Source organism: Arvicola amphibius, chromosome X (genome assembly GCF_903992535.2).
Source record: "Arvicola amphibius chromosome X, mArvAmp1.2, whole genome shotgun sequence".
Classification (NCBI taxonomy): Eukaryota; Metazoa; Chordata; class Mammalia; order Rodentia; family Cricetidae; genus Arvicola; species Arvicola amphibius.
In genome coordinates this window covers 27003542-27016203 of record NC_052065.1, presented here as the reverse complement: position 1 = coordinate 27016203, position 12662 = coordinate 27003542, and the positions used below count along the sequence as shown (strand labels likewise).

General features: G+C 36.0%; 1 protein-coding gene across 6 annotated transcripts in view; it reads right to left on the bottom strand.

Moving 5' to 3' along the window:
• Nucleotides 1-12662, bottom strand: part of Usp9x (ubiquitin specific peptidase 9 X-linked) — a 137754-nt gene that overhangs the window by 41349 nt on the left and 83743 nt on the right. For all 6 annotated transcript variants that reach the window (XM_038315968.1, XM_038315973.1, XM_038315972.1 and 3 more), the window contains 9 exons: nucleotides 12198-12285; nucleotides 11462-11804; nucleotides 10233-10328; nucleotides 9485-9696; nucleotides 7340-7580; nucleotides 6673-6822; nucleotides 5877-5997; nucleotides 2403-2533; nucleotides 1926-2204 (listed from right to left, as the gene is read on the bottom strand). In XM_038315968.1, coding sequence (XP_038171896.1) covers nucleotides 1926-2204; nucleotides 2403-2533; nucleotides 5877-5997; nucleotides 6673-6822; nucleotides 7340-7580; nucleotides 9485-9696; nucleotides 10233-10328; nucleotides 11462-11804; nucleotides 12198-12285 — 1661 coding nt within the window. The remainder of the gene's footprint in view (nucleotides 1-1925; nucleotides 2205-2402; nucleotides 2534-5876; nucleotides 5998-6672; nucleotides 6823-7339; nucleotides 7581-9484; nucleotides 9697-10232; nucleotides 10329-11461; nucleotides 11805-12197; nucleotides 12286-12662) is intronic.

Genomic DNA, 12662 nt, shown 5'->3' with positions numbered 1-12662 from the left:
CATTAAGTAGTCACGTCATGGATTAAAGTATGAATCTGTTTTTATCCTAACAAGAGCCCTTTCCTCATTGGCTGAGATACAGGATCCCAACTAAACTTTTGGACTTCCTCATGTTGTTTATCCTACCCAGAACCAGTCTTTCCCTTTTAATCTATTAAGAATTACTTTATAATTTATATAGTATGTATGTATCTATATACATACTTAATTTTAGTCATTTTTATCTTTTATGGAAAGGTTGCTCCTTTCTTTTAGGTCTGTTTCGTATACTACTATGGCCTTAAACTGGTGATCCTCCTGTTTTACTTTCTAAATGCTGAGACTACAAACTTCCACCACACCTGGTTGTTTTACAGAAAACTTCTAACATATCAAAGTGGTCAGAATAAGGTAATAACAATTATCTCCAAGGTACTCATTATTCTGCAGGTATTGTCAATTACCTAATTACTCCTCGTTTTCTATCTCTATTGCTCTTTACTCTAGGATTGCTGCTAGGGAAACTTTGGGTATCATGAAACTACATTTATAGTTGGGTGGTAGTGGTGTACACCTTTAATCACAGCACTCGGGAGGCAGAGTCAGGTGAATCTCTGAGTTCGAGGCCAGCCTGGTCTACAGAGCAAGTTCCAGGACAGTCAGGGTCATACAGAGAAACCCTGTCTTGAAAAACCAAAACAAATAAAAAAAGTCCCCCCCAAACCAAAACAAAATATCCCAGAAACTAAAAAAACAGCAACAACAACAACAAAAAAACCCCCATCTCTTCATTTATAAATTATTTGGGACCATTTCAGAAATAAAAAGGTTATTCATTTAAATATCACAGTATTATCATATACAAAACAATTATATATCATAATCACCAACATTCCATTCCTCCCCAATTAAGACAATAAGTAATTTCTAAAAACAAAACATCCTTCAGACTTTTGTAAAGAGAGGGTCTGTAGCCTAGGCTGGCCTTGAATATGTAATAATCCTCTTGCCTCCATGCCCCAAAAACTTTTGTCTTCTTTCAGCAATTAAATATTATTAAAAATCAACGTGCTGAGGAGATGGTTCAAGAAACTAAGAGCACTGGCTGTTCTTCGAAAGGACCGGGGTTTAATTTCTAGCACCCACACAGCAGTTCACAACTGTATGTAATTCTAGTTCTAGGGGATCTGACACCCTGAACTCAGGCAAAACCCCAATGTACACTAATAAAAAAAAAATCTTCAAAAAAATTAAATTCATAGTTTGGCCTTTAACTAGGCATCAAACTCTAGTTTATCTTGAGAATTTCACCAAAATAGATCAAAGATGCCATCCAAGCAAAAACAGAATGACAACTTCATAATTCGAGTTTAAGCAAATGAAGGTGAGAAAGAAAACTGGTAAAAGGCTAAATCAACTACATTTCAACACCACGGGTATCTTATCTGCTTGACAGAAGTTAGAAATTTGTACATATGGGATTTTTTTTTTTTTTTGGTTTACAGTGAGAGCCAAACAAAACTCAAATGGCCAGAAAGGAACTGAAGGAACCGCCCTCCAAAATAGTGAAGCCAGTGAAGAACTAGTATACTTTTAATACAAATACAGTCATAAGATACCCACTGGAGGGCTGGAGCGATAGCTCAGAGGTTAAGAGCACTGACTGCTCTCCCAGAGGTCCTGAGTTCAATTCCCAGCAACCACATGGTGGCTCATAGCCATCTATAATGAGATCTGGTGCCCTCTTCTGGCATGCAAGCATACATGGAAGGAATGTTATATACATAATAAATAAATAAATCTTAAAAAAAAAAGATACCCAATGGAAAGAAAACTTCAACACTGAGTCAAAGCTAAACTTTAGAATCGCTGAGAAATTTAACCTTAAAAATTATATCTACTATAAGATATTAAAAGCAAAGCAAAAGCGAACAAGTCTGTATTACCGATGTTATGGGATTCCCGCCTTCTACACCTGGCTGACAAGCTTCTGCCACAGCCCGAACATGGCCATAGCCAATAGCAGTTAGTAACAGTTTGGCTATTTTAAGAGCATTGAGGTAGGCACCCCTTCGAGTTTCCATATCTGCATTTGGTAGGAAGTTATTTCTGGTTAGCATACTCAGGACAAGGGGTAAACCACCACTTTTCAAGAAGTGAAGCTGAAAATCAGAGGAATCTTCCCCCAGGGGTGCACCAGCAGGCATTAACAAGGCATAGACTACCTGAAAATAAAAGGGGGAGGGGGAAGAAAAAGACTGTATTAAAAGAAATTTAAAACATAATCTCCATATCAAAGACTAAGATATTCCTGACTATTTCAAAGCCATCTAATCTTATCCACATTCTTCATAGTAACACATCAAAGATCAATTTAAAGATCAAGACTCAAATTCAAAATGTAAAAAACAAAAAAAACCAACCTCTGTTAGGTATAGCACTTGTGAGGCAGAAGGACCAAAGAAAAGTGAGTCAAGAGACGGACTAAGGCTACTTTCTCCAAGTTTTGCATGGTCCAAACAAATAGCTCTTAATTTTTCTATTGTTGTACTATCTGTAAGGGAGAGAAAGAGAGAAAGCATAATCTGAAATAAAACACAATTTATACCTTTATCACTTCTAATATTTTCAAAAGCATGGAACAGCAAACAATTCAGTTGAGGTATACATTCAGTTAAGCTTCTATATATAACACAGAACCATGTGTGAGTTGATTTAAAAGCAACCAAATGAGAGAGAAACAAAACACCAACCAGGGCTTTTTAATTACCCAAGGAAACAGTCTCTCATCCCAGGAGCTTCCAGTCAACATGCTCTATTCAGCTGCAGGAGACCAATTTAAAACAAACAAAACAACAAAAAAACACTTCCAAAGGAACAGTTCTTTCCTCCAGATTTACTGCTTACCTAATAACATTACATTATTACCTACCTAGTTTGTTTCACTGAGTGATAGATATAACTGTAACCAAGAAACTGAACGTTAAGAAGACCGAAGAGGAGGGGGAGCCTGGCACATGGTGCATACCTTTAATCTCAGTGCAGAGGCAGAGGCAAACAAGTCTGTGAGTTTGAGGACAGCTAGAGCTACACAGTGATACTCTATCTCAAACAAATAAGAACAATTCATATAAACTCACATGGTAGTATGAGGAAACTAATTTCTGAGCCACATAATCTCTGACCACCACATAAACACTGTTATCTACACAAAAAATGAATATATAAATTTAACAAATGTTAAAAGAAGAAAGTTTAAGGCCTGGGGCTGGAGAGATGGCTCATTAGCCTGTTCTTCCAGAGGTCCCAAGTTTAATTCCCAGCAACCACTTGGTGGCTCACAACCATCTGCAATGAGATCTGGTGCCCTTTTCTGGCCCGCAGTCATACATGTAGACAGAATACTGTATACATAATAAATAAATAAATCTTTAAAGTTTAAGGCCAAGTGTGGTGGTGCATGCCTTAAGTCCCAATACTCAGGAGGTAGAGGCAGCCAAAGAGTTCTAGGCTAGCATGGTCTATATAGAAAACTCAAAGTCAGCCAGAAATATTCAGCAAGACCCTGTCACAAAAAGTTCAAAAGGAAACAACAAAGTCTAAACAAATCATTTAATGCTGTTGGCTTACAGTTTATCTCTCTGAAGCGTCTGAAACAAAGGATTGCTTTGTGGTGTGCGCAAACACACACCTAAATAATTTTAGGTCCCTGATCGTATACAATTATATAATATGGATGGAAAATTAATTATCAGCACTTTGAAAGAATAACCTCAAGACAGGCAAGCTGTAAAACCTCAGCAGCTACCTGAAGGAGGCAAATGAAGAAGAAAAAAAGTCATGCAATTTAAGCTGTCATAGAGGTCAGACATATGGAAAACAACAAGCTACATGCAGGGAGGGAAGCTTTAGAGAAAAATTTAAGAAAGCCCAAGTGTTAAGGAAAGTATGTTTAGAAAAGAAGTAAAGGAAAACTTTTGCTCTTTTGAGTAATTCAGAATAGTAAGCAGGCTTAGAACAGTAAGCTTCTACCTTAGGTTAATGTTTCCCCCAGAGTCTTTTTTTTTTTTTTTTTTTTTTTTGGTTTTTCGAGACAGGGTTTCCCTGTAGTTTCTAGAGCCTGTCCTGGATCTAGCTCTTGTAGATCAGGCTGGCCTCGAACTCAGAGATCTGCCTGCCTCTGCCTCCCGGGTGCTGGGATTAAAGGCGTGCGCCACCACCGCCCGGCTTCCCTAGAGTCTTTAAAAGATACCTAAATATAAGCAATTATATACCTAAAGCAATGCATTATTTTAAAAAAAAGTAAATCCAACCATCAGGGTGGTAGTAGCTTTTAATCCAAGCAATGAGGAGGCACAGGCAGGTGGATCTCTGTTAATTACAGGCCAGCAAAACCTACATAGTAAGATCATGCCTCAGAAGCAAAAAACAAAACAATAAAACAAAGAGAATGAAGACCTTACAACAGACTTTGGCATATTTACATACTCTCACATTATAACTCCTTGAAGGAAGTAGCTCTTAAAAAGCAACTCATTCTGCTTTGATATACACACACACACACACATATACATATATATATATTTTAACCAAATGCTGACTGTTTCAAATTTAGACATTATAGTTCGATTTTAAAAAGTTCATCAATCATGCAAGCTGTGGGAGTACACAATGACATTGTTCATGTGTAGAAGTCTGAATAAAACTATTTGGAGTTAGTTTACTAGCTTCCATTTTTATGTGTGTTCTAGGGATGGAATTCAGGTCATCAGGTTTGTGTAGTAAGTACCATGACCCACTAAGCCATCTTAATGGTCCAAATTTAGGCACTAGATATTGATTTTATTAAAAAAAAAAAAAAAAAAAAAAAAAAGCAATCTTGACTTTTTGTTGTTTTTTGGTTTTGCCTGACCTTACTGGCTCACTGTCTCCATCTGGTGGCAGGAAGTTCAAATCACAAGCTCAAGGCTTTGCTGTGGGTTTGTATTTTTAAACTATGTTGTGGAGGTTGAATCCGCACACACAAAGCAAAAACTGTCATTGGCAGGTCAGGACTACATTGAATTGAGGAGTCTAAGCTGGTAATCTATTATGTAAATTTACTCTGTCCCATAGTAACCAGACAACAAAGTGCTTATGTCAGAACATGGTGTTTAGAAAACAATGGTTAAGAGAAGCACAAGATAGCTTCAAAAATTATGTGGACAAATTAAATGATACATTAAGCCAACAATGTGAAAAGAAGAGGAAGCAAACACTATAGAGCTGTCAATATTATCCCAGGTGGACCGGGTGGTGATACATTCGGGAGGCAGAGACAGCTGAGTTCGATGCCAGCCTCTTCTTCCACTGTGAGGGTGGGTTCCAGAGTTCAAATTCAGGTTTTTAAGACTGGTGACAAGCACCTTTAGCTGCTGAGCCATCTTACAGGTACTAGGCAATCGGGTTCTACAAATGGCCATGGTACATATCTCTCTGAGTTCAAGACCAGCCTGGTATATGGAGAGAGTTCCAGGACAGGCTCCAAAGCTGCACAGAGAAACCCTGTCTCATAAAATTAAGTTGTAGGAAGATTCTGGTCTTCAGGCCTACAACCACTGATGCATGGTTCATTTAGAAAAAAAAATTGTTGTTGGGCGGTGGTGGCATACACCTTTAATCCCAGCACTTGGGAGACAGAGGCAGGCAGGTCTCTGTGTGTTCAAGGCCATTCTGGTCTACAGAGCACGTTATAAGATAGCCAACGTCACGTCACACAGAGACAAACCCTGTCTGGAAACTCACACCTCCAGAAAAAATGTTTATACAAATATAACACACACACACACACACACACACACACACACAGACACAGTTTATTGTTACCATGCATTATGTCATCATTGAAAGCACCTTACCTGGTGGCATGAGTTTCATAAGCACTCTTGCTCCATCTCTAAGGGGTGGCATATTTAGGCTACTCCCTAAGTCTGCAACTTGCCAAAGGAAAGAAATGTATCTGGGATGAAGTGACATAATCTAGAATACAAAATACACAAAATTACCTGTAAATTATTTGTTGGCTTCAAAAAGGTCTCCCTAAAATTTAAAATCTCCGTAAATTGCACCTGTTGTTCTTCTTCATCTTACCTTTACAAATTCCTCATGACGCAGACCTAACACATCATCTGAGCAACATCTGCAATAGTTTAAGTATTTCTTTTCACCTGCATATAACTTCAGATGACTCTGGACGTGCCACTAATAAATTCCTAACCAGTTTGTTCTTATACTGGAGTGGCTTGTTATTAAAGACATTAAAGTTCTTATGAGGAGGGGTGAAAGAAGAGGTCAAAAATGTGAGATGTCACTGTTTCTTTGGATACAATCTGAGAAAGATTACAGATATTTCACTAAATATGAAGTTTTGAAAGGATCCATTTTACAGGGTAAGTATGTAAGACAGGAGTAGCTTTCAAAATTCATATATTGAAGTGTTCCAATTTAACTCCAATAGATTAACTATACGCAAGTAAAAGTAAATAGTAACTACAGGGTTACCTTGCAGAAGGCTTCACTGAAATTTAAATGGATAATTCTATAGATATTTTGTCTCATTAAAGAGTTCCTCAACAGCAACAAAAAAACTTTTTTATGTTTTTGATTATTCTCAACAACTCTAGCATAATGCCTTGCACAACTGAATCTACTCACCACTCCAGGCAAGCAGCTTTCCACTTCTGGATTGGGGCCGTCACTATAATGATTACCATGGTTTCCAGGAGATCCAGTTGAGGAATCAGAGGAGCTATCAGGACTTGAAGGCATATTGGAGCTTATTTGTGTAAGTTTGGCTGTAATTAGCTGAAAATGATATATATATATATATATATTAGAATTAAAAACGGGGGAAAAAACCCCACATAAAACAAGAAAACTTATTTGTTGATATACCAACAAATGAAAAAAAAAAGTACAGATGCTGGACTTGGAGAGCTGGCTTAGTGATTAAGAATACTGGCTACGTTTGCAGGGGACCTGGGTTCAATTCTCAGCACCTACATAGCAGTTTACAATTGTCTGTGACTCCAATTCTAGGGGATCCAATGCCCTCTCTTCTGATCTTCAAAGGCACCAGGCACATACATGGTGCAAAGACATAGAAGTTTTTAAAACATTCATATACATAAAACAAAACTAGATGCTAATATTTTCGAAAGTACATTTAAAAAGTACTCTTGTAACTACTTGTTCTGATATATTGTAAGTATCCTAAAGTTTGAGTTAGTGTTATAAGCTTAACATTTAACATAAATATTTAACAATGAAATACAGTCTGAGGTTCTATTAACGTTATCTTTTGGTAACTATATATACTTACTGATTTATCTTTTAGATTTAATTGTCCAATCAACTTTCTGTCATCTCCAGGATCAATCAGCTCACCACCCACAAAGAGTTCAATTTTTGTATGAGCTACATTAGCTTTAATGCGATTGAGAATACATCGTCGAACTGAACCAATTGTATCATTTGTATGAGACCAAACTTCCAAGTCATCTACTTGTCTGCCCTGGTTTGGAAATCGAACTATAAAAGAGAGGTGTTTACCACGGAAAGCTCTGGTGGGGAAAAAAAATTAAAAAAATCATATCAGCAGATTTCCAAATTTAGCTGCCAAGAAAAAAGAAAAAAATTTAGCATTAAGTATTTTTTATTAAACAAAAGTAAACAAGACTTTTTAGTGCCCTAAAAATAAAAATTGTTTTTAACTATAAACGCTGCAATATCCAAAATACAATTATATTCCATTGTTATTACCCATGACGGCATCAAATGATGTACTGACCCATAAGAAATTAATACAAATGTCAGATATGGTGCCTCATTTCAGTAATTCAGTCACTGATGAAGAAGGAGGATTATAAATTTCAGTCCAGGATGAGCAACCTAAAGCAAGTCTGTCCAACCAGCTCCCAAAATTAAGACACAGATATAGTAATAGTTTGTTAATTTTTATGCTCGTAAAGTCTAACTCACAATTCTTGCTAACAAATGTACAAGATATTTAACAAAGATTAACCTTGAGCGTATCAACAAAAAAGCTGTTACATATTTTGTCTGAATTTTAATTATTTTTGAGATAGGGTCTCACTGTGTAGCTCTGGCTGGCTGGGAACTTGCCATGTAGACCAAATTGCTCTCAACTCAGAGAGATTTGCCATCCTCTCTGCCTGAGTGCTGGGATTAAAGGAACACACTACCACTCAGAATTGCCCGAAAAAAAATGCAAAACTACAATATTTTGGTATAGTATCTTGAAGGTATGATACAAAAAAGGAAATTATATTCATCAAGGACAACTACATGAATATCATTTGAATTGCTAAATGGTAAAAACCTAAAAAGAAGTATTATTTGAGCATTTGAAAATATTTCTTGGCTATATTGGTTACCTGACAGTCAGTTTTTAAGACTTCATTCCAATTACTTTTCAATCAGAATATGCTATTTTGTTGTTGTTTGACACAAGGTACAGAAGAACCAGGTTAGGTTCCTAGAACATGCATGACAGCTCATCTCACAGGGCTCAAATGTCTGTAACGTCAGTCTGAGGGGGATCTACTGCTTGTTTCTGACACATATGGAACATACACATACATGTAGGCAATTACTCAAAAGACGTAATTATACACTATATTCTTTCTTTTTTTTTTTTGTAATAGAATCTCACTAGAGTCTTGGCTGGTCTAGAAACTCATTATATTGACCAGTCTAAGCTTCAAATTTTAACAGTCCCCCTGCCTATGCTTCTGGAGCATTGGGCTAAGAGGCATGCTATAGTGTTTCACAGTGTAAACAACTATAAAACTTGAGGCTGAAGGGATAGCTCAGTGGATAAGAGTGCTTGCTGTACAAGCATGAAGCATGAGGATCCAAGCTCATTTCCCAGCCCCCTACATTAAAAAGTTAGAAGCACTTGTAACTCTAGAAATGTGAGTGAGAAATACAGGATGATTAGGGTTTGTTGCCAGTCTAGCTCCAGGTTCAGTGAGAAACCTTGTCTGAAAGGAATCATAAGGTAGAGAATGACAGGACAACCAAATTCCACCTCTTGCTTCCATAAGTGAGCACGGTGGGTCTATCCTACATATATTCATGTGTATATAACACACAATTATATTGAAACTTGGGCCAATGAACATGTAAAGGAGCTTGCTACCACACCTGAGAACCCAAGTTTGGTCCCTGGGACCCAAAGGACCCAAAGAGTAAATGGCAAAGAACTGATCTCTCAAACTGTCATATGATCTCCACACTCAAAACCATGGCATGTGCATAACTACACACACAAAATAACTTACTACACACTGAGAATATGTTTAACAAAACAAATGTTTTTAAAGGGCAAGACACATTTTTCAAGAAGATAAATTTCTTCCTTTTTCCTTGTACATTTAAAAAAATGGCTAGGAAAATACCAAATGACTAAAAATTAATCTCAGTTGATCAGTTATTCACATACCTTGACATAGGCAAAATTGTCCTTTCTTCATGATAATCACTATCACATTCATTTATGTATTCTCTTAGAACAGTTAATACTCTAACCATTCGAACAGCTTCCTGTCTGGCACAATTAATACTGTCTTTGTCACCATCCAAAACACACAGCGTGTCATAAGAGGCTTTCAAACGATCAAAGCAAGACTGAATGAAGTCTTCATGGATCACCACCTACAAATATAATGCGACAAATAAAGACAGAGATGAGAACACCTAACAATATTGCTCTAAATAATCATATTTAAGCAGATAGTCTATTGTTGTTAAAAGGAAGCTAGTGTCAAAATAAGTTAAGAACAAATGATATTTTTAAAGACATTTAGGATTATATAACTGGCTATGAAAATAAACTCAGCACAGTCTTTACTATTTCAATATAATAATAAACATCAAAATAATCCAACCATTTCAAGATCATTCTCAAGGCAAGATTCACTTACATAGTATTCCATATAAGAGATATAAGAACTTGGAATTTTACAAATGTATATATTTTGAGGTAAAGTGTCACTATATAGTCCAAGCTCACTTAAAACCTCTAATTCTCCTGCCTCAGGCTCTCAGATGCCAAGATTATAGGCACATACCATCACACCCAGCTTTTATATGTTATAATTCTAAATTAAAAGAAAAAAATCTTATAACCATTACAGTTCTATCAACTAGAATTCTAGTTTGTGAAAGTTTTAATGCACACTGATCCTCACCTGATTGACCTGCAGCCTTGGACCAAGATTTGTGTATATCTCTTTAAGGAGATCTATAGCTCGGCTGGCAATATCATCATTACTCTGAATTACAACCTACATTAAAAAAAAAAGAAAGATTAGTGCTTCTCAGGAAATGTTTTAGTTGGGCATTTAAATTCAAATCATATCCTTAGTTATTTTCAATTATACTAACAATATAATGGTTAAGTTGACTGAGTAAACGAGACAAACATCAAAATAAAAAATAAATGCGATGCAACTATTTGAAGAAAGAAATTTAAGAATGACATTTTACTACAAATAAAATATGCTTTGACTAAACACTCAGTCTTTCAAGAAGGAATTCAAACTAGATAGAAGAAAACAAGACGCTACATAAAAATACAGTTTAGTATAAAAATTCTCCCTCTTGTCTCTCAGTTCCATAATATTTAAAATTCACACCTTATTACACTTGTGGCTTTCAAACTACATTCAAAACTATAGGGTTTAGATGAAGTGTGTCAAGGCTGACCCCTGTTAAGAGGACTGGAGAGGGCAAGGTGAAAGAAGAAGCCTGAAGACAATGAACGAAAATACACAGGCTTTCTTTAATTATGTTTACATTTTAGATTATGTCAAGTTTGATTATTCTTCTTATTATTTTTAGAAATCAGAATCTCAATCCACATCTGTAGCCTCAGGCTACCCTAGAAAAAAATACTCCACCCTCCAATTATATACCACCCCACTCACTGTATCTAAAGTGCAAATTTGGATTTACAGAAGGGTAATATTAAAGTATGTGCTAGAGACTAAATCCTGGGCTAAATCCATGATTAAGCATGTACTACCTCTCAAGCCCTTCCACTGCTTATAAACAAAAACAAATCTCAAAGCTTTACTTATTTACAGTTGTTAAGCACTAAAATACTACACAAAATACTTTGCAGACATTTAAAATGCAAGTAAAAAACAGAAGCAACTGAGTATCAGCCACTTTTAAAAGATAGACTATAAAACATAAAAGTTTAGTCTTAAGTGATTAACATCATACTTTTCTAGGTTTTAAAAAAAGTTAAATAATATCAAAAAGGAGCACAGAAATGCAAAAGATAACCATGAATCCCAGACTCTTGGGACAAGCATCAGATAATACATACATACTTTATGCAACACATTTAGTTATAGTTATTTATTCAAGAATATCAGGTGCAATGCTGACAGAGCTCCTACTTTTGACTTACCCTCCAAAGATAGTCTAATCCTATCAACTCCAAATCATCCATCATATAGGCTCTTCTTTTTGCTACTAGTTTTCCTTCTCGACAATTCACAGCTTTGAAGAATCTCTCAAAACATTTCATTCCATTTTCAGTTAACAAGGAAGGATCAAGCTGAAGTACATTACTTTCAAAGAAGTCCTTATTGATATCAGGATCTAAGTCTGGTTCATCCCCCATTAATTTGGAATACCACTTAAAACAGGCTTCACGATCGCAAAGGTAAACTGCATTTTCAGCTAAGCACTTCCATATTTGTTTTGCCTGAGGAGCACACAGCCACAGTTGGCCATCCTTCAACAAAAATCTTAGAAAAACAAGAAGAAATTAATTTATTTGACATAACACAACCTGTTTATGTATGAAGTAATACCTCTATCACATTTCTATTTTTAACTACAAATGTCAGCTCTTTCTAAGAGCTCATCAGTTTTTATCTGAGAGTTTCTGTGTAGCCAGGGCTACACAGAAAAACCATTTCTCAAAAACAAACAAAAATGTCCTGTAATAAAAGTAAGCATTTCTAGCATAAACAAATAAGAGACGTCTACCCTAAAGCTTAAAATAATGAGGAGAATGTTACAACCCAGGAACTAATCTTAAAGCATTCAGCAACTCAAGAAGACAAAGAGAAAACAAAGCAAAAAAACAAAAACAAAAACACCACACCAAAGACAGCATAGTCAAATATCAAACAAACCTAAGAAAGTTAAGCCGTTCTTGAACTTCTTGAACATGACTATATCTACTTCCCAGTCTCACAGTCTGTGGGTCATAGTCTTCATGATCTACAAATTAAAAAAAATATGAATAATCATATCACTGCTGATTTCATCCAATGATCTGTCAGTTTAAAAAAAAATCCTTTAATCTGGCTGGGGTGGTGGTAGTGTAATCTTTAATCCCAGTACTCGGGAGACAAGAGGTAGGTGATCTCTGTGAGTTTGAGACCAACCTGATCAAAAAGAATTCCAGGATAGTCAAGACTACAGAGAAACCCTGTCTTGAAAAATCAAAAAAGAAACAAAAAAATACATTTATCTTGTATCATTATATAAGATAACGGGAAATCTACTAATAATTGGTGCTTTCCAAACCATCTAATATTCTAGCAAAGTATATTTCCCTTTGATGCATCCCAAAATAAACGATCTGTTAAATGTAC